Below are 22,008 nucleotides of genomic sequence, written 5' to 3'. Positions count from 1 at the left end.
AGGAGAGGAGAGCAGAGGAGCCCCCTGGTGTCAGGCTGGGAGATGGGGGGGGGGCGCTGGTGTCTCTGGGTTGGGTGCCAGGGGAGAAGGGAGAAGACGGTGATTCATCTTGAAACAGTGGAATTGGAGGGGTCACTGGGTCGCACACATGGACATGTCCTGTAGGCAGCGCACAGGCAGGTATGCAGCTCAGAACCGTCTGGGCTAGAGAGAAGAATTTTGGACCACTGGGACAGAAACTGTGGTTGCAATCTGTGCCGTCGAGGAGAAAGACCAGGGGCTGAGAATGGAACCCCGTGGGACACCCAAGGGCAGAGGGTCCCCCCAGGAAGAAGCAGCCACGAGGGATCCAGAGACGGGAGGAAAACCAGGAGACAACGGTGGGAGAGAAGGGATGAGTGAGGAGAGAGGATCAACAGCATCGGGGCTGCAGAGAGTCTAACGAGGACCCAGGAGGCCCTCTGGCTTCAGCGGTTAGGACAGGGCTGGGGACCGCGGTGAACAGGTGCAGGTCGCTGTGGGAGCAGAAGCCAGGCGGCAGGGGGTGGAGTCCTGAACGGAAGGTGAGGAGGTGAAGGCAGTGAGCACGAGTTACTGTTTTAAGACACCCAGATGTAAAAGAACGAGAGAGAGGATGGCTTCTAGAAGGGAAATGCAGGGCTGAGGGCGGATTTAACGATGAGAGCGAGCTGACAGTGTTTCCAAAGCTGAGGGGAGAGAGCTGGTGGTACAGGTGAGAGAGCTGATCACTGCAGGTGCCGCGAGAGCCAGGACGGGCAGGGGGGCTGGAGGTACAGACAAGCTGACAGCAACTGAGGTGGGAAAGCTGGTGGCCCATGTTTTCCCGAAGTGATGGGGAAGGAATCTTGACAGGGGTGGAGGACAGGGGTGGCCAGGGGTGGGGAGTAGAGCAGGGGACCCCGCTGAAGCTGCAGCCCCAAATCTGAGGCGGACGGCGAATGGGAAGGTGGGGAGAGAGGAGTCCGTCTCGGACGATGGCCAGAGCATCTTGGAGTGCTGGGTCATGGAGTCTGGGATGGTGGCGGAGGAGGTAAGGGGACCAGATGGCAGAATAATGGGGCAAAGCGTGGGAAGGGAGATCGGGGGCCTGGAGGCAGAACAAGCCAGGGAAACATGGAAGGATGGCAGGACGTGGTCAGCGAGTGGGGTGCCTGAATGTAGTCTCTGAGAAGTAGAGCAGTTGTGGGTGACGGCAAGACTCGGGGAGAAAAGCCCAGGGTTGAAGAGGTCAAAGAACTTGGGGCCCGGGACGGGGTTGGGTGGGTTTTAAGATCCCCCTGGATGAGGCAGGACCTGGGTATGGGGGAAGGCAGCAGTCTGGGGGCCATGGTCTTGAGGAAAAGTTGAGAGAAAGCAGGAGGCTAGGAGGCCCCGCCCAGGAGTGCAGGGGAGGTGGCTGGAAGGGGCAGCAGGAGACAGCCCAGCAGCCCAGCAGCTGGGGGTGGGCAGAGTCCTTGTGCCCCTGATGTGGCCTTTTACTGTAGAAGGACTGGAGGGGGCAGCGGGCAGCCACCAAGGAAAGGGGACGCGCCTCCAGATTCAAGTTCTCTGCTCTCTCCGCGCTGTCGGGGTTTACCTGCCCCCTCCGTCCTTACGCATTGCCCGTTCCCAACTACGTTTCAAGTTAAAAGCCATTCAGACTTCCCATAGTGAGCTTGCTAGTGGGTTAGCTTGGAATATGGTCTGAAAATCCCTTAAAACTTCTTAAAACGGATGGAAGATGGGACGTAATGTTATTTACTTCAAGCAGCAGGTGGGAGGAGTGGCTGTAGCAGCAGCAGCTAACATCTGTTGCGTGATCCCCCCAGTTACGCCCCGGGAGGGGGACCACGACGGTCCCGGTGTACAGATGACGAAACCGAAGCCCAGAAGTGAGATGATCTGCCCCAGGTCACGCAGCTGGTACAGGACAGAACTGAGGGCTGACCTACGTCCACTCTGGGCCAGTTGCTGCCTGCTCTGTCCTGTCTGACGGTGGCCAGCACCCCAGCCCCATGACAAACCAGGGACACAACCTTCAGCAGCACTGACATTCGGGTCACAAATAAATGGATGGTCAGGGTCCATCTGTAGCCACTGGGGTGAGGAGCCCACGGCTAGCCCAGGTGGTGTGTATGTGTGTATGTGTGTACGTGCGTGCGTGCGTGTGTCCAGGGGCTGGGGGCTGTGTGAACAGGATGACTCAAGGGCCATCTCATAAAGGGACAGAAAGCAGAAGGCAGACCAGGGTGGAGACGAAATGTTTAGAGGAAAGGAAGAAGGCAGGAGAGCAATAAAACATTCGAGCTAACGGGAGAAGCATGCAGAGCTTTCGTTCGGGAAGAGAAGGAAGCAGAGAGCACGTGGGATCACCCGGTGCAGAGGTTTTCATCCGGTCTAGACTGGGAGCACGATGGCCTTTCATCTATCATAAAGGAACCTAACTTCTTTTAAAAACTATCTACTGAGCAGTTATGTGTGCTGGCATGTTCTTTGTGACGCTCGCTCACAACCTGGAGAAGTTCACATGAACTGCCTCATTCTGTACGCAGAACCTTAGACCAGGGAGTGACTTAACTAAGTTGCCATTTTAGGATTATACCTAGGAACGCGGCTGAGAAGGCAGATCTTCCCCCAAAGAGAATGAATATGATACAGTCAGTGGCCAGAGAGAACCGAGCCTGGTGTGTCCAGCCGGCTGCTCCCCTCGGGCGGGAAATCACAGGAAGTGCTATGCTCTGGCTCCCGCGGGTGTGTCTGGGGAAGGCTCCTCCAGTGAGCATCCCTGCTGGAGGGAGGGAGGAGATAGTGGGCCCACAGCTGCTTTTAGGGACCCTGGGACGTGAGGAGGGGCCTGGGCCTGGCTGAAACAGTAACTGTTTCGTAACACAAGATGGCGCCCAGAGCCCGTGCTGAAGGAGCCGAGGCCTAGGAAGCCCCCAGAGATCTACTTGTGGGGGCAAGGGTCCTTTTCTAGTGGCCTACGAGGAGAAACATACCAGGCGGTGATAGAACCAGGGCTGTCCCCCTCCTGAGGCCTGCAGCCATGGGGGGCTGCTCAGGGGGGGCCTTGGAGGGCGGGCCACAGGAGGGGGCTCGGAGCCCTGCACCGAGCTCAAGGCGACAGCGTGCAGAAAGCGTTAACGTTAACTTTGCTAACGTTGTTCGGGTGGGCACGGGTAATTGTTGAAAATTGGTAATGGACATATTAGGTTCATGACACCATTCTACTTCTTTGTTTGAAATTTCCCAAGGTAGAAGGTTAAAAAACTTTTGGGGGTGATGTGGCACCAGGCGTCTCTGGCCCCCAAAGGGCTGTGGCCTGTGTCAGGGCCTTGGTCTACACACCGGAGGGCAGGCTGGGGCCCCCAGAGGGCCCTGCGTGGGGTGGAAGGCCGCTGCGTGGGCCCACTGGTCCCAGGGTGGCAGGCTCCGGGCACAAGGGAGCGCGATGCATGTGAGAGCCCCGGCTCCAGAGGCTGCCAGCCCGTGACTTTGGACTCCTGCTCCCTACTTCTGCCAGCTGCTGACGTAGGGCAAGTCTCATGACGCCAGCGCCTCATCCTTCCCGGGGCATGCGCCCACACTGGGCAGAGCTGGGGGGACAGCAGCTGGCAGACAGGAGGCCCGGCCCCACGGAGCTCTTGGAGGAGACACCAGACATGCTTGCTTCCTCCTGGAGCTCCGGCCCTTGCCCTGGCTGGGTGACAACAGTGCCACCGGGCCGGCCGTGAACAGCAGGCTCTCTTGGTGAACTCAGAGGACGTAAGCCTGGGCTCCGTGCCCAGCTCCCAGCTCAGACACGCCCCGGCCACATGGGTGGGTGGTGCCTCGCCTCCCCATCTAAGGGATTCCTCCACATCGGCCACTCCGTGAGCTTACAGCCCTGAGTCCTCTGAGGGGAGGATGCGCGAACGAGGGGCAGCAGGTAGGAGTGCAGCCCAGGAAACAGAGCAGACATTACTTTGCACCACCAAGGCGCCCCCGCTTTGGGATTTCTCCTGTGTTGGGGCCTCCAGGGTGTAAGAAGAAGGCTGATCAACATTCAAGAGGGCTCCAGCTGCACAGGGAAAGAAGAGCGCACGTGGCCCTCAAGGGGGCTGAATCCCGCACAGCCCCACAGACCGTAAGTAACAGCGAGAGAGACCTGTTCTAGCAGGAATTCCCCCAGCTTCTCGAACAAGTCTTCCCTATCTACAAATGTGTTTACGGATGATCTCGCCAGTAAGACACGGTACGGAAGGCCTGGCGTGTGGTGCGTGTGCACGAGACGTACTACCCCACGCACCCGCCAAGACAAAGACAACAAACACGCTCGCTGTGACGCTCAGCTCTTGGTGGCCTGAAAGAAGAAAAAGGGTACAGTGATGGCCGGGGCGACGATGAGGAACCGTCTGAGTGCCCCCCCATGCTAAAATGTATTTGGGTTCAGTACGCGGGGGAGAAAAAGTCACAAATCTTCCCAGTCCTCGTAGGTACTCGTCAACTGATGATTGTCAAAAAACCCCTTTGCCCTGCCTGATAGTGATCTGGCCAAGGTCAACGTCCCTCACCAGCTCTGCACGAACGCTTCAAAAGAAACGGCGCATTCGTAGATGAGAAGGCAACTGGCCAGGGCGGCCGGTGGGGCTTACCTTTCTTTTCCATGCGTTTCATGTCCATCAGCTTCTCCACGTTGTTGGGGTCATTCAGCCATAGCTGCATCCGGACAAAGGGCTCCCGTCCCTTCAGACTGAGCTTGTGCCAGGGCTTTGGGCGAGCAAGGAGGTCGGAGACGGAGCCTTGGGTGAGCCCTAAGATGGTCTCCCCGAATAAGCGCTGACCTGGCGAGAAAACGGAACCGAGAGAGACGTCACGATGGAGGCCTAGGGATCTGGAAGGACAAGTATGTACCAAGGTGAAAGTCTGAAGCCCCCGAGTCTGGCCAGCCGACTGCTGCCTCGGAGCAAGCACTTTCTAGAAGCATTTCGTCGGGGGTGCCTGGGTGGCTTAGTCGGTTAAGGGGCTGACTCTTGGTTTTGGCTTAGGTCGTGATCTCGGGGTCGTGGGACGGAGCCCCGTGTTGTGCTCTGTGCTCGGCGCGGAGTCTGTTTGAGATTCTCTCTCCTTCTCCCTCTCTCTCAAATAAATACAAAAAAATTTTTTTTTTTTTTAAAAGAAGCACCTTTTCAACCAGACTTACGACGAACTCCATTGGTGATGGAGTCAGTATTACTCCTGCATTCTGCGGGCACACGATGATGTTTCTCTCAAAAAAGCCTCTGGGCTTTGGATGTACTGAGGCCTGGATAACGCCCGCAGCGCTTATCAGAGGAGGCTAATCCCTCACCCAGGCTCAGGAGGTTAAGTAGCACACGGGGAGCCCTCTCTTACACAAGCTCAAACCACAGGGCTGTCTGGCTCCTTTCACGATTAGCAAGGTTATCCGGTCTTGCTGAGAAAACAGGCCACTTGACCCAAGGTCACAGCAGGAAAGAGAAGGAGAAAGAGCCCCTCAGCTCTGTTTTTCTGAAAAGCAGGCCATTTCCAATTCTACAGTCTATTCCCGCAGTCTAAGCTGCCTCTGCTGACTGGAGCTCAAAGGGGATCAAAACCCCTTCCTCGATGCCTTTTCTCCGAGGCCGTGGTGGGTAGCCTGCTCCCCAGGCTGATCAGAGGGAATTCTGCTCTGGAGAGCAGCGCGGCCCCAGGTCTGCCACGTTCGTCAGAGGCTTAAAAAAAAAATTTCTCTTCTCTGAGAGCCATTCAGCCGCAGGTTAAGAGGGGCCGGCACTTTTGAAGGCGCAAATGAGAATCAGGGACAACCGGAGCGACCGGATGGGAGAACGTGAATAATAGGACTTATTAGGTGGAAATGGAGACTGGGATCAGACAGGGCAGCGTTTGGAGCCACCAAGTGTAGGGAACATGACCCCCGGGGCCAGAGCAGCTCTGCCCCTCCGCGGCAGGGTGACCGTGGATGACAGGCCTGCGCCCTCCATCTGTGAGAGGGAAACACCACCGCCTGTGCTCACAGGGCAGGTGTGAGAAATGGCAGGGCACCTCCTTTGTAAACAGGGGGTTCAAGATGAAATTTACTCCATGGAAAGCTTTGGGTTTGAGGTTTTTTTTTTTTGCATCAGTCATTTTAACTTACAGATTCATTTACCGATTTCGTAAACTTGTGTGGTTCCTTGCATTTCAAATTCTTAATTTAGCCTATAAACATCCTAAATCCTTACCAGATTTTTGTTGTGGCTGTTTTAAGTAAATTTTATCTAATTCTAATCTGGCAAATGAATCTCGTCTCATTCCAAGGAGCTTGCTATGGTCAGGAAAGTGATAGACGTTAATAAACAGCTGGTTACTACGCGCTTGACCCACCTTGTTGGGGGCGGGGGGGAGGAAATCGTATGAATATTCTTGGAAATCTGTATTACTTCTCGAGGTTTCATAGCAGCGGCTCTCAATCGTTTTTGGGTCACGGACCTACCTGAGAACCTGAAGCAAGCTACCTACGTTTACGCGACAGAGTGTGCGCGCGCACGCACTCTGCTTATGATTTCAAGAGACTGCCCCGCGAACACCCCAAGATCTCAAGTCAGAAGTGAGGGGGATGCCTGGGCCTTACAGCTGCGTAATTCAGCTACCATTTGGCCCCCTCCGTGCCCTTTACTCCACTGAGAGACCCCAGCAGGGGAGGCAGGCTCTTCCCTGGAGAGGCTAACACGTGCTAGAACGACCACCGAGACGGCTTCTCCGCTCCACGGTGGCGCCGCTACGGAGCTCTTCTGGAAGTTCCTGCTCCGAGAGGGGGAATGTCCTCGCTCTCTGGTATGGAAAGTTTCACCCCTGATTTGTGCTTCACAGCATTTAAAAACGGAGCTCCACAGGCCAGTGGGGTTCAACTGTGGCGGCACGTGACCAACACCAGCCAGGACTCCAGCAGGGATGGAAACGGGGATGGGAAGGCCGAGGATGAGATTTGAATGTTCGCGACCTCACAACTGCGATCTTGCAACTTCTCAGTGGTTTGTTTGTGTATTTAAAGATTTTATTTATTTGAGGGGGGGCGGAGAACATAGAGGGAGAGTGCAAAGGAGAAGCAGACTCCCCGTTGAGCAGGGAGCCCGATGTGGGACTTGATCCCAGGACCGAGACCATGACCCGAGCCCAAGGCAGATGCTTAGCTAACTGAGCCAGCTAGGCGCCCCTTCTCAGTGGCTTAAAAGGAGTTTTCTTCAGCTGCTTGCCCACGATTACAGACATGACACTTCCTCTAAGGGAGTGGGCAGCAATAATCTCTCGGGCCTGCTTCTCTGGACTCGTGACAAGACTGTAAGGTGGGGAGGGATGACCCATGTCGAGGACTCCCTGCGTATTTCAATCACCGATGATCAGTGGGACTTTGCAGCCACTTAAAAAAATCAACAGCTACATTTTTATTTCTTTGAATTAACTTAATTAAAAACATTCTCAGTTGACGTCACTTTTTCTCTTGCTCCTTTTTATGCAAGCGGTAGGGTAAAGAACCTCAACCAGGCAAGCTGGCCGCCGAACCCCGGGCTGTGAAGTCACCGCACAGACTTCCCTGGAGCTCACTTTACTGCTACTCCCTTCTTTTCCTAACCCCTGGGAAAAACAGACCTGCAAGGCCCCTCTGCAAATTCCAGCCACTCTTTGGGGTTGTCTTAACACCAACCGCTCGGAACAGTGCTCCTTGATTGACATTTACACTTGGGAAGTAAGGACATAAGTGTTTGGGGGACTTGGGGCGCCTGGGTGGCTTAGTTGGTGAAGCGTCCGACTCTTGATCTTGGTTCAGGTCTCGACCTCAAGGTCGTCAGTTCAAGCCCCGCATTAAGTGTTTGGGGAGTTGCTGTTTCCAGTCTCTGGGTACCTGAACCAGGAGAACCCCATGTGGTAAATACTGTACCACAGGAGCATAAAGGTTTAAAATGACCAAACGCTCTAATATTCCCACAGTCACAGCTACTGACTGTGTGCCACAGGGCCCTCAGGGGACAGCCACCACAGGTGGGGCATGCACAAAGCAAATGGCCTGAGTCTGGGGTGATGCGGGAGGAGTGGTGAACTCGGTTCCACAGCGGCTCCCTACTGCCCCCCAGTGGAGGGCCTGGGGAAGGGAGCTGGCATCATCAGGCAGCAGGGTGGGGACGATAATGGACCCCTGCCAGGCGGGGTGCTCAGCAGTGGGTGCTACTCACCAGCCCAAGTTGGGCACTGCTGTCCCAGATTTACAGGAGACGCTCCGAGAGCAGCTTGCTCGGGTCACGGACAGGGCAAGAGGAAGAGCTGGGCTATGACCCCGGTCTGGGGACCCTTCCAGCACGCCCTCCAGCTGCGGCTGGGCTGAGGCTACTCCTGCCCAGCTCTGGCACCCTCGAGGACTGGGAGTCCCACTGGGCATGCCCCAGTCAGGCGGTCTCAGCGGCTGGCCTGAGTCTGCTCCAGCTGCATGGGTATCTGCTAAGAGGTCCCAGTGGGGGCGCCGGGGGCAGGAGCAGGCCGGGACTGACCGCCCTCAGGAGCCCTCGTGTTCACAGCTGGAGGGCACTGTATGTTCTTAGAGGTAGCTTATCAACGTTTAAACCCTTGGCTGGCTCAGCCTGGGTACCCTCCACCCATCCTTCCAGAAACCAACAGGAAGCCACTGGCCGCCCCCGACTTGGCAGCCGGGGAGGGAACCTACCGAGATTGTTGTCCGTCAGCACCTCCTTGACTCTCTTGGTGATGCCGTAGGTGTCCAGCTCTGGAGACATGGCCACCAGCTCCTGGATGCTGAGGGCCGAGTGTCCGGAAAGAGGCAGTGGGGTGGCGGGCTGGGAGTCTGAGGTGGGTGGGTCGCTGGGCTCTGGTGGTTTGCCATCCTTATTCGTTTCAATGGGGGGACAGGGCTGTTGGACCAGCTCAGTCAAACTCTTCACGGATTCGCTAGAGCTCATCGGGGACTCAGGCGCGGGGCTGCAGCTGGCAGAGGTCTTTGGAGTGCTTTCTGCAATTAAAGCACACGACAATCTGGGGCTGAAAATAGCTGTTTCGCACAGCGCACGTCTACTTTCCTCACCTAGGAAGTACCGATGAAACGCCCGTGCAAGCCTACAGCATGGCAAGCTCCGGGTCTGAGGCTGGGAGAAACCACTCATGTTCTGTCTTACAGAATAAAACGTAACGGCAACAGAGGAAAAACTAGGGGGTTAAACGAAAGGTTTCTGCAGGCTCAGCGTAAGGGCCTTCCGTTGAGAAACTGCTGTCCTAAAACCATGGGCTCTTGCAGCCGTGATTTCTTCCAATGGGACCCCATCATTTCCTAATTCAGAAGGACCTTGGCTAAATTATAATTTGCATATTTATTCTGTCCATAATTTCCAGAGCAAAATGAATGGCCACGGGACGTGGCCACCATGGTTATGAAGACCCTGGTCGGTGGCTGGCCCTGGGGGGGCCCAGGACTGAGACCCGGGACTCCATGTGGGTTCTTGCTGTGACCCCGGAGGGCTCCACAGCACCCAGGCTGGAGGGAACCGACAGAAGAGGAGCACCCACTCTATTCCCCGCAAAACCCCGGGACACGCTTCTGAAGGCCGAGCTATTTATCTCCGCCACCCACGCTGTCACAACCCCCAGGAGAGATGGGACCAGAGTAGCAGTCAGGTTTCCATGCCCTCCCCTCTTAAGAAGGGTCTTTGTCCTGTGGCAGGTGCCCAGCGGGGAGTACCACCCCGTGCTCTGTTGGGGAGCAGTCCCTTCTGGCCTGTCAGCAACACCTGCGAAACCCAGCATCCATTTTAGCTTTGGGATGTCTGAAATAAAGGCTGTGGCCATTTCCTAATGACCAGATATGGAGAAAGGCTGTGTCCGGGAGGAAAATGCAAAGTGACTCAGCACTGTGGTCCTACCCATGAGGTAAAATCTGTCGATGGCTCGGTGGTCTCCCCCCCCACCCCCCATCAAGCAGGGTACATGGTAAGACCCCACGGTGCCGTGTGTGAGGGGCCAGGCCAGGTGTCGTCACGTGGATTCTCTGGCCCCAGAGAGATGATACGTCTCAGAAAGCAGGCCACTCACGGCACGTCAGCACACACGTGCGCCCCCCCAAACACTCGCTACCTGACGAAACAAAATGTTAACACCGAGTAATGACTGAATTTCAAAGGGCCACAGATATGGGGTGTCCTTTCCTGGACACATCATATCCAGGGTAACAGCCTACTCTGAACTCGAGAGGATGGGAAATGTATTCTGAATACAAGGGCTCTTTCTTATAAATACCTAGAAAGATAAAATCCCCAAATAAAACAATTGCAATTCAACCGATAAACCCGTTTATTGTTCTAAATAGGAACAGTTCCACCATCACATAAACTCATGTCCTCAACCTCGAAAATCTGGCTTAAAAAAAAAAAAAAAGAAAAACCACAGCCCACTGGTTTGTGAAAGATGTAAAAGAGATAGGCGTAAACAGCAGAAATGATCCATATAAATCTTTAAGGCAATATGAATCCTACAAATCGGATTTCTTCTCTCTGCTCACCTCCAGGTCATCATACAACTGGATATAAAACCCAGCAAATGTTATTTTTGTATCTGAAGCAGCAAAGAAATTGTACTGTAAATTCGCCCTGATTCACCCATGCGAGGGGCCGACTTGGCGGATCGTTCATCTTGCTCACCGCGGACTGTCAAGGATGGCACGGATCCCCACATGATAAACAGATTCCTTCTCGGGTCTGTGTCCTGTAACCCACAGCAAGGTCAAAAGCATGGCTGCCTGGCTGACAGACCGCACCGAGCCACCACCCGGGTGCTCTCCCTGTTTTGAGCTCCCGGATCCCCGGCTGGCGGGACGTTTCTTTCTTCCAGGCGTGCCCAGCAAGTGCTCGCGTGGGTTTTTGCCACGGAGAAGCCCTGAGGGAACCACACAGGGGCACTGGCCGCACGTTCCTGGCGTCCCTCTGTGCTCCCGACCGTGACCGCAGACAGAGGCAAAGCCCTTAAGATCAAAACGCCACCGGGCCCTTGAAATGTGCCGGGCGCGTGCTGCCGGGCCGCTGTGTCCTGGCCTCCGCTCTGAGTCTGGGTCTAAACTCTAACAGCTCGAAGCTGAACGCTCTTTCCGGGGGACGTTATTCACGGACAGACACATGTGCACACAGATGCCACCGCGCTCTCTGCTCATGGAAAGCACAATTGGGCCCCCATGTTTGCATAGGCACGGACAGAGGCAATAGCAAAATGGCCCCATTGGAGACCCCGCGAGTTCTCATGCTGAGAACATCAGGTTGGAAAGAGTCATTTCTTTTTTCTTTTTAACATTTTATTTATTTCTTCATGAGAGACAGAGAGACGCGGGACTCGATCATTACCTGAGCCAAAGGCAGACACTTAACTGACGGAGCCACCCAGGCTCCTGGGAAGAATTATTTCTTTAGAAAGCTGTTTCCAGTAAGCACCCAGCTCCAGCGCCTGGACCAGCACCGCAGCAGCAAAGTCAGTAACCAAAGCCAAGCCAGAAACAAGCTCCAGAGCCCCTGGGCAAGGTGGCCCGGCCCCTGGGTGTAGGAAGGACACGTGGTTGCCCGTCCTCGACCATCTGGACAGAACAAGAGATGTTGTCCACAAAAAAGAAGAAATATTACCTTTCAGGAAACAGAGGTCTCCTGTCTAAAGTAATACTTTCCGAAGGAATAAGGCTTTCTTCCACACCATGTAATTAAAAATAATTTTAAAAAAGAAAAAAAGGAGGAGGAGTCCTGGGCTTGGCATTAAGATATGAACTCGGCTACCTCTGTCAGCCAGCTGTGTGCGCACGAACAACATTCACGACTTCTTGGAACACCCTGGTTTCCTCATCTGGAAAACGCACAGTGTTGTAGTGAGGAATGAGCCTCCCACATGGTGCTAAGAAACACAACCTGAATTGGATTTTTTTTTTTGGTTTCTAAAAGCAGTTATGAAATTGTATTGAAATGTATTTGTTTAGGGGGTGCCTGCGTGGCTTAGTCGGTTAAGCATCTGCCTTCGGCTCAGGTCATGCATGATCTCAGGGGCCTGGGATCAAGCCCCATGGCAGGCTCCCCTCTCAGTGGGGAGGGAGTAGGCTTCTCTCTCTCCCTCTGTCCCTCTGCTCCCTGCCCCCCGCCCCGTGCTTGGTCTCTCTCTCTCAAACAAATAAATAAATAATGTATTTGTTTATACGAAGGTCTCCAATGTTCCATAAAGGTCCCCTAATTTCCTCGTGATTTACTGCTGTTTCTTCCACATTCCTGGCATGGTACCGATGAGATGACATTCTGGTGAAGGTAAGACTACAGGGACATAAAGCAGATCTGCGATTGCTGGGGGTCGGGGGCAGGGCTAGACTACAAAGGGGCACAAGGGAATTCTGGGGGGGGGGGGATGATCGAATGAGTCTGTGTCTTGATTGCCAGAACTCACAGAACACTTCCACGAGCGAAGAGTGAATTTTGCTGAATGTAAATTATACTTCAGCACCAATTTATTCAGGAAAAGTGCTGCGAAAGAATGAAGAGACGTTACTCTGTTCATTCTTTCACTCATTCCATAATCTGCTGAGTCAGGCCACTGGCAATATGGCGGTTGCCTGGTCAGAGGTGGCCCTGCCCCCTTTGGGGCTCACATCTAGTGAGGAAACGGCCATTCACCAGAAGTCCCTAAGGGGCAGTGAAGGTTCTGATGAGGGATGGGGGCCAGGCAGTGGGGACACGGATGTGGTCTGAGGATGAGAGAGGCCTGGTAGAGCGACTGTTTCTGGCAAAAACAGGATTTAGCCAGGTGAGTTGGGAGAGGCAGGAGTGGGAAGGAAGGGAGATAGATTGCTCCAGACCTCTGGTGGGCTGAGGGAGGAATGGAATACAGGGTAGCAAGAATATGGGACAAAGAGAGGCCCCCCAGGGCAGGGCTGGGTGGGGCCGGGGCTTTGAATGGGCTAAAATGTCTGCTTTAACCCTTGGGCATGCGCACTCGGGAGCCAGGTTTAGAAGATGACCTACCCTTTACCCCAGCAATGCTTCTCTTCTTGAGGACGCCAAGCGGCCACTAGAGTGTGTATTGAGGCCTTGTCTGGAAGAGCAAAAGACTGGAGACAGTGTCCATCACCAGGAGACCAGGTCTCCCCATTGCGACGTGTTCGTACAACGTACTGTGGGCTCTAAACAGCGGGGAAGACGTCAGGGCTGGGGCCACGTGTACCAGCACCCAGAGCATATTGGGGGAGGCCACAAAGCAAGGGAAAGACTAACACAGAGCCTGTACATACTTGATGTTTTCCGTGGCTACACGGATAGGATACGTAGAGGCGAGGATTTAAAATCATGCCCAGGAATGATAAACACCAAGTTCACAAGAGAGAGCAGTCGCCTTCAAGGAGGAATGGGATCCGGGAGAGGGGCGCAACTCTGTCTCTGATGTTTTGTTCTTTTACAAATACAGGATTGCACTGTGACCAAATGTTCAGGGTAAAGTTGGGTGTTGGTACATGGGTATTCATTGCGTTCTTCTGCAATTTTAAACATCAAAAAAAAAGTAAGAAACCGAGTAAGTTCCCTGTTGCTTCAGCAGAGAGAATGAACTTGCCAACACATGGCGCCTGGGGCCAGGAGGTCTTGTGGTCCAGGGACAGTGGGTGGTGGCCCATAAGGGGGCAGAAGGTACAGCGGGGAGAAATATCTAGGTTCAAGACAGACGGAGGGGATAGCTTCAACAGGCCTTGGGGGCTGGGTGGATGTGGGGAGACGGCCAAGGAAGAGGGAAGAAGCAGGGTCCTTCCCGTGGCAGGGCCTGGGTACCTGGCCACGTCGGAGTGCTGTTCAGAGAGGGGGGCACACGACAGTAGGAGCATCTCGGGGTGGGGTGGGATGGGAGAGACCCTATTACGAAGCCTTATTTTAGGGCACCTGGGTGGCTCGGTCTGTTAAGTGTGCAACTCTTGGTTTTGGCTCAGGTCATGATCTTGGTGTCATGAGATCAACCCCACGTCAGGCTCCACGTTCAGTGCGGAGTCTGCTTCTCCCTCTCCCTCTGCTCCTTCCCCAGCTCGTGCTCTCTCTCAAATAAAGGAATACAAATCTTAAAAAGAAAAAAGCCTTATTTTATCATTACTCACAACAGCAGCTACTACAAAGCTAACATCACCTCTTGCGCACTCCCCGCGTGCCAGGCACTGGGCTAAGACTCACGCGAATGACCAACTGCACTCCTCACAAGGACCTCACAGGGTCAGGCAGGTATATCCATCTCCCTCCTTTGACAGACTGAAGATGTCCTGTCCAGTGACACAGCCAGGAACCGGTCCCATGTTCTGTATTCCAAACAGCCCCCCCGCACAGTAGGGCTCCCACCCGCGTGTCCATTCGTGGCAGCCCAACGGGGCCTGCCTTGCAGCACCGCTCTACGATCCCTATGTCAACAGGCATGAATCTCAAAAACAGGATGGCCAGCACCCAAAAGCCAACCCACTACTGGGATTAGGGAAGGGAACCAGAATGCACTTAGTACCCAGCGCAAATGGGGCAGCGAATGGAGGGTGTTTACACACTGCTGCATCCGACTCTCCTAATGGCCCTGCGGCGGGAATATAAACCCTGCACTCCAGGCGGGGAAACCGAGGCTCAGGCAGGCAACGTGACTTGTCCAGGTCACAAGGGTGGAGAAGGATCTGAACGGGACCAAGTGGAAAGTCTCCGTGTTTCCACCCACCCTTCGTCTGGCAGTCACTGGAGTATCCGTGTGCCTGCCCTTCATTCATTCATTCATTTGCTCGCTTGGTTGCTCAAGTATTCTGAAAGCGCCTACTCTGTGTCGTGCACTCTGCTGGGCACTGGGGATAAGAGAAACCAGGCACCCACCTCGCCTTCACGGCGCCGCAGACAGCAGGGCTGGGCCAATTGAAAACGGGCAATTTGCATATTGGAAAAGCCCGGCCACCCAGCTCATCTATCCAACGTTGACAGCAATAGTAAGGGGTTACATTGAGAAGGGATCCACGCGGATTACATTTTTTTTTTTTTTTTTGCAAAGCTTCCAATCATGCACTGGAGTCGCTTGGTTAGTAAGATACCGAGAGCACAGGCAGTGACTCGAGGCCCTCTGAAACGCACGAGGCGTCCAGGAACTATAAAAGGATTATGAAAAATATTAGATTCCAAAAACAGCAGGCAAACAACAGCTGCCTTAAGTTTTCAATAGAAGCCGGCTGAAAACGCTCACCCGCCAGAATTTCCAGAGACAAATCTCCCTGCAGTTTATCCGATCCACTGTTGAAATTTCCATACCCGGCCCTCTATCTGCAGTAATAATAACCCAAATTCCATTTAGTGTTCATTTGAGCAGTCAGGATAAAGTCATTTCTTATTATCTCCCCACTGTGTAAAAAACAGCTTGAAGGTAGGAAGTCAGCAAGCATTTTCACCAAAAAGTAATTATTGTAAGTGACATTTTTACTGCTGGCGTGCCATAAGGCGAACTGTGCATTCAGAAGGACAAGTTGCTGAAACAAAATGACAGGGTACTCTGTGACATTCTGACAAGAACCCAAACATTATTTAACTGGTGGCTGGTCTGATGCACCACTTTTCATTATGTCCATAGTTTAGGCTTTGAGCCCCTGCCAAGCCAGGAAATTCCAAGTGACTATAAAGACAGACAAGTATGGGGAGATGGGAGAGGGGAGGGAGAAGATGGGAGGTGGGGGGTTGCCGAACAGAGCCGGGGAGCAGCATGGCCAGGGCCCAGCACGTGGAAATGGGAGTGAGGGAGGAAATCAAGGAGACGAGGAAAAGGGGGTGCAGCGGGGAGAGGCAGAGTGGAAGTCGGAGCCAGAGTGGGGGGGATGGCAGGCTCGCCAGCTGCAGCTGCACGGTGGGGCCGGGGTGTGCAAAAGGTCCTGGGGTGCCCGGTGCTGGCATCCTGGGTCCAGCGGGAGCCCTGGTAGCCTGGAAGGACCCTGCCCTGCTCGAGGCCTTCCTAGCGGACGGGGCTGACAGCTTCAAAGACCACCCCAGGGTGACCAGCAGTCTGCAATGTTTCCCCGTGGAGTTCAGATGTGGGTTCTGAACCCAAGCTGACACTCGGGACTCGCTTGCCTTCTTCTAAGAGACCCCCCCCCAACCTGAGCCCCTCTACCTCAAAGGTGCACGGCGACGCTCATTCGCCCTCCCGCATTTCCGTCAAATCAACCAGGCCTGCCCCACATGGTCAGGTGACACTCCTTTACCGATGGTCCCCATGCCAAACCCAGCCCCAGCGCCGGTGGCTGTGTAGGCAGGCTCCTCAGTCCCGAATCCCGCCTCCGGGTCTGACAGCAGACACTCGCGGCCCCTTAGGGCCACGGCCGACTTCTCCAGGCCAATAGAAAACGTGGAATTTTTTGAGTATGAGCAGCCTTTTGATGGATTAGCATGGACTTGAAACAAAATACACAGATACTTCAGTAGACGTCAGAGCTTCCTACACCCCTGCATGCTGTCTACCGAGAAAGGAACAGAAGGAACCTAGTAACACACTGAGGTGTGTCCACGCTACCAAACAGCCTTCTTCCCGAGGGCCGAGGCCTGCGTCTGATGCCACAGGGGAGTAAGGGAAGGGGCCTCACCAGGTCCCATTCCCAAGGGTCCCCGTGGTTCCCCCCCAACTGCAGGAAAGGTCCATTCCCAAATAGGCGGGGCCATCAAGCATTAGCGCACACCGTCCCCACACCCAGGCCTTGCCTGCCCCCTCCTTGGGGGGGCAACACTCTTTCTGGCCCTGAGCCAGCCTGAAATCACTGAAAATCTCAGCAAACCTACCAAATCCCTTGTTTTTTTTTTTTTTTTTCAATGGCAGAAAGGAGTAACCTGACCAACTTGCGGGGCAGGAAGAGCTGGGGAGGGGCCCGACGGGCTGGGTGGGACCCCCGCTGTCCCGGGAAGGGAAAATGTCTCTGTCGGTCCTAGTTTCTTCTGGAACACATCAGTGCTTGCTCTCCCATACACCTGGCCCCCTGCCAGCACAGAAGGCAGGCAGATGAGACGAGAGCTCTGGCGCATGGTAGGTCCTGGGCTGTGCGTGTGCGTGAGCAGAACAGTTTTGAAAGCCTATCCAAGGAAACTCATATAGTGACGTAAAAGCCGAAATACTTTATTTATTAACAAAGAAAAAACCCCACAAAAGTGAAGTTATTTAACTTGGGCCACATATAGCTTACTTCCCCAAACTTGACCTCTAAGCCACTTGAAGAGAGGGCCTGTGTTTTTCATTCAATGAGGGGGGCCCTCTAAGTGCCAGGCAGGGTGCTAGGAGATGGGGCACAGTGGGGAGCCGGGCAGACTCATGAAGCAAGTCACAGTCACAAAGACCCTGAGATGAGGGCAGGGCTGGGAGCGAGTGAGGAAGAGATGGGGGCCGGGTCGCACGCTAAGAAGGTGGGGCCCTAGGGAAGGGGCCTCAGTGGGGGAGTGCCCCAGACGGATGTGCCTTCTGGAAAGAAGGCTCTGAGGCGTGTGTCAGGGTGGGGACCGTGGGCATGGGAAGAAAAAAAATCTGAGAGACACTTAGGAAATAGAAACTGTGTGTGTGCATAGACACGAGCGTGTCTGGGAGGGTACGTAAGAGGGAGAGAAGGACACAGACGGGCTGCCAGACTTGGGCTTAGATGACGGCGGCAGGGGGAGCGCGGTGCTGTTCACTGAAGGGAGCAGGTCTAGGGAGACAAGGCTGAGTCCAAAGTCAGGTGCATTTCACCGGAGCGGGCGTTGAGTTCTTGGGTCTGGCGGGTGGCGGCTGGCCTGCGGTGGGAGGAGGCAGGAGGCAGGACCGTCCTCGCCTGGGCCCCTCAGCATGGCGCACAGCACGGGGGGTGCAAGGGATGCTGCCTCTCGTCACCCAGAGATCTACAGATGCTCGGTTCCTCCCACCAGACACCATCTTGTGCAACCCGGCGCTTCCCTCACTCTCGAGATGGTTTTTCACTCTCTTTTCTCCCCAAACTGGGAAAGCACATGGGGGAGACACGTTCCCTGCAATCCTGGGCTGACCCAGGCGGCGCCGTCCTGTGGCCGTGGCTGAGCTGGGGTGGGCTCGGCGGAATATCCGGGCCGTCTGTCTGCCCTCTCTCAGGGATCCTCGCATTTCTGGTGTATGTTTTATAAGCTCTGAAGGAAACACGCACATCAAAGGCAGAGTTTGGGAATTCAACGTTCATTTAATTCAGTTCAAAATTAAAAACGCTCCTTAAATTACAATTCATCTTTTGTAGTGAACTCAGCCTGGCAGAGCTGCAGAGGCAGCACTGGGCGACACACTTGGCCCGGCTTCAGGAGCTCGGTGTTCACCCGGTTTCCAGCTTTTCTGCAGATCCATACTGATTTAGAAATAATGCTTTCAAATTACCTTCAATAACCTTATTACCGAACCAGCTGTGTGTATGAACACTTATCAATGCGTCCCTGTGCATTAAGAGAAAATGTATGTCATACAAACAGTCTAAATATATATTACCGAGATGGGAAAAAACAAACCCTCTAGTTAAATTGCTTTGCTGTAATCAAAGATTAATCACTGTGTGAGCGTGCGTGAGCGTGTGCGCCCGCACGCCCGTGTCCTCTCTTTCTCTCCAGGGTTCCTTTCTGGCTTTGGGCAAACCTGCCCGGCCTTCACCGACAGCCACCTTCCCCGGCGCACAGGTCACACACGTTGTTCTGAGAGTGGAATTAATTTTCCCCGATTTCTAAGAGTTGAAGGAGCGAAGAGGTGGTTTTGAATGGGGTTTTATTCCTGAGCCTTCTGGGCCTGCAGCTCAGAAACTCTCCCTTCCCCAGGCACCCTGGGGGACCGCGGGCTTCGGACTGTCCATCTGAGCTGAGGCTCCAGCATCCGCCCCAGGAGCAGCCCATCCCCTCTCAATAACACCGCCAGGCAGCCTGGCGTGTGGGCAATGATGTTTGGGCTGTGACGGAATGTTCCTTAGAGGATCCAGGGCTGATGGCAGCCGCTGAATGTGCTGGTGTGGCGGGCTGCGACCCGGCTTTTCATCAGGACGCGGGTGGGTGAGCTGACCCGGCCGCCCACGGGTACCGGGTCTCCGCCGTCCGCGACGGAACTCGGAAAGCTATTAAGGTGCGTAATTTTACACATCCTCCTAATCTCTCCATACTGCTTTACTTAATTTGTGATGAAATTGTTGAGAAAGGGTACTTAATGTAGGACAGTCAGTAAAAGTAATTTATCATCTTCCCGCTTCAGTGCTCACGTTATCAGCGAACTCATTTTCTGCATTCATCATGCAATCAGCCTATTATTTGCATATTAATCAGGCAGTGGACCATGAAAGAACTGTATCCCAGCCAAACGCGCACTATCTCAGGAGAAACACTCCGTAATTATCATACATCAGTGTTATGATGTGGTAATTGATTATAACATCTTTCTGCTGCCCCTGGGGAGCCCCTCTGCTCACCCGGCTCCAGGCACTCTGGACGGATTGTTCTTTTCCTCCCCAAAACAGAGGAGCCACGGCTGTTCTCTCCGACTGCTATTTCGGTGGAGTATTGACTCTCTCTTCCGATTTCAGGAGGTGGTTCAACCACGTGGAACAAAGCTGACTGTGAAGCTCGGGGCCAAGCAGGTCTGGCCAGGAGGAAGGCACGGCCCTCCGGACTCCGCGTCCTCTCTCGCTCTCCCCCCTCAGCTTTTGGCTTCGGAGGTGCTGCTAACAGCTTCCAAGAAAGTTTCCTTATCAGACAAAATGCTGCAACTTCAGTCCCTCCTTGTCGCAAAGTTGGTACAAAGGCAGTTTGGGTGCTTTATTTAGGTGCCAAATGACAGACTAATTTTGGTCCTCTTGTAAAGGACAAATCCAACATCTGCCAATTCAGACTCAGGCTATATTTAGGGAATCCACTTCCAAAGGGAAGAACAAAACACAAAATCAAGATGAGGCCGGTGATGGAGTCTCCTGGCTTGCTCTCTATCTGAGATGCCCTCCTCGCTCCTTGTGAAGACCCTGAACGTGGCCCGAGGGCCAGAGTGCATGTGGCTAGGGGGCTGGGGGACCGGGCGGGCTCAGGTCCGCCGGCATGGAGGGCATAACAGCTGAGGGGCAGGGCTGTCCTTCAGCAAGGGAGAGGGCCCTGGGCTACTGTGTGTATTTTCCTTGGATGTAGATGGGAAGGGTTTCAAAGCAGTGTGGACCCATCTCATGGGCCGGATGGATTACATATATTCCATCGCAAAACTTCATAAGAATCGGGTGGGACTCTGCCACTGACTTGTCTCTGGCTTCTCTCCTCTTCTCCTAATGGAGGTATATTTGATTTTCTACTGTCTTTTGTCTTCGATCTGCTTTTTTGTATTTGTTCAAATGTGTAATTTGAGCCCAGTTTTGTTCCTTGGTTTGAAATGTGGCCTTGACTTCTCCCTGAGCGTAGTTCCAAGGACCAACCCTTCCCCCGTGGTGGGGGCAACCAAGGCCTCAGGGGTGAGCGACAGCTTGCCTGCACCCAGCTCCACGCATAGCCGAGGGCCACTGGTCTCAGGACCATCTTGCCTTCTCCATCTTCTTGCCTGGGGCCAAATCACCTCTCATCTCTGGGCCTTGGTCTTCTCCGTCCGTCAGATGGGGAAAATCGTTTCCACTTACTGATTAAGGATTAAGGGTGTTAGTACTGTGCCCAGCACACGAGAGACACAAATACGTGAGTTTCCTCGTTTTATTCCTACCACCTTTTAAAAACCACTTGAGGATGCTCGGGCATTTAAGCTTTCTTCCGCCTTCCCTAGAACCAAACCACTGAAAACCCAAGTCCTCGTTTGCTCCTATGACCTACTTTTGCTTCTTGCACTGAATGCCCAATGTACTGTAAATTCTGTTTTCCAAAGAAAGTCTAAAGGGGAGAGAAGGCAGATGAACGTGTCCACAGGCCCGTGACCAGGGCCTGGAAGGGCCTTCTCCAAACGGGGAGTTGGGGTGTGCCGGCACGGAGGGGAATGGTCTTGTCGCTCACCTGTGCCGATGGTCACCCCTATATCCGGACAAGATGGCCAGGCTCCATAATGATTTGCCCCAGGTGGCATGAGCGATAACCCGCAGTCTTGTTCTGGAAGCTCAGGATTTGGGGTCAACTTTACAGAGTGGTAGATGGACAGGCAACTTCCAAAGACGGATGGCATTTCAGAGAAGCCGCAAATCTGGAGAGCTGCGTGCAGGCCATCCTTCGGCAGACCCTTGGTGCCGGCTGCCACTCAGCGATGTTCGCGCTTGACAAGCTCCGCCCAAGGAGTGAGTGGCTGGGCTTTTCTGTTTTAAAGCCAGAGGCCTGACATTTGGGGTGCGCATGCGTATGACCCTGCAGCTCTCCATGCCCACATGAGGCGGCACAGAACCGTAGTGGTGGTGGCGGTGCAGAAGTAAAGGTGCAAAAAGTGTTTCCTCTGTGCCAGCCCGTTCCAGAGGCTTCCTGGGACACGAAGTTGTTTGAACCTCCCAACAACCTAGGAGCCTAGGAGACACGTGTTGCCTTTTGCCCCCTTATAGAAGACACCGAGACTCAGAGAGATCGAGCCACTCGCCCGAGGCCACACAGTCACTCATTGGCCGAGGCTGGACGAGCCCTTGGCAGTCCGCTGAGCCTGCCTCGTCATGCTGCTGCTCACGGGCCCTCGGCGCTGGCTGCGGGATAGTTTCTCAGGTTTTGCTGTTAAAGCTTATTTATTTACTTAACAAAAGATTTTATTTATTGGAGAGAGAGGAGAGCGCACGCCGGCAGCGGGGAGGGGCAGAGGGAGAGCGAGAAGCAAGCTTCCCGCTGAGCAGGGAGCCCGATGTGGGGCTCGATCCCAGGACCCTGAGATCATGACGGAAGCCAAAGGCAGACGCTTAATGACTGAGCCACCCAGGCGCCCTAGGCTATAAATACTTTACATCTCTCTCACTGGTTAAATGAAATACTGTATATATCCATATACAGGATTCCCTATGGCTGTAAAAAGAGGAGGAGGAAATGCTTTGTGCAC

The 22,008-nt window shown here is 54.1% G+C and overlaps 1 protein-coding gene across 10 annotated transcripts in view; it reads right to left on the bottom strand.

Annotated features, from left to right (window-relative positions):
- Window positions 1–22,008, bottom strand: part of CUX1 (cut like homeobox 1) — a 359,174-nt gene that overhangs the window by 32,506 nt on the left and 304,660 nt on the right. For 7 of the 10 annotated variants that reach the window (XM_045773833.2, XM_087867942.1, XM_045773831.2 and 4 more), the window contains 2 exons: window positions 8,693–8,995; window positions 4,635–4,823 (listed from right to left, as the gene is read on the bottom strand). The exons of the other annotated variants lie outside the window; for them this stretch is intronic. In XM_045773833.2, coding sequence (XP_045629789.1) covers window positions 4,635–4,823; window positions 8,693–8,995 — 492 coding nt within the window. The remainder of the gene's footprint in view (window positions 1–4,634; window positions 4,824–8,692; window positions 8,996–22,008) is intronic. 10 annotated transcript variants of the gene reach the window in all.

The sequence above is a fragment of the Ursus americanus genome, chromosome 2 (assembly GCF_024610735.1).
Source record: "Ursus americanus isolate L20-20 chromosome 2, mUrsAme1.1.p, whole genome shotgun sequence".
Classification (NCBI taxonomy): domain Eukaryota; kingdom Metazoa; phylum Chordata; class Mammalia; order Carnivora; family Ursidae; genus Ursus; species Ursus americanus.
This window is presented reverse-complemented; position numbering and strand designations above follow the sequence as displayed.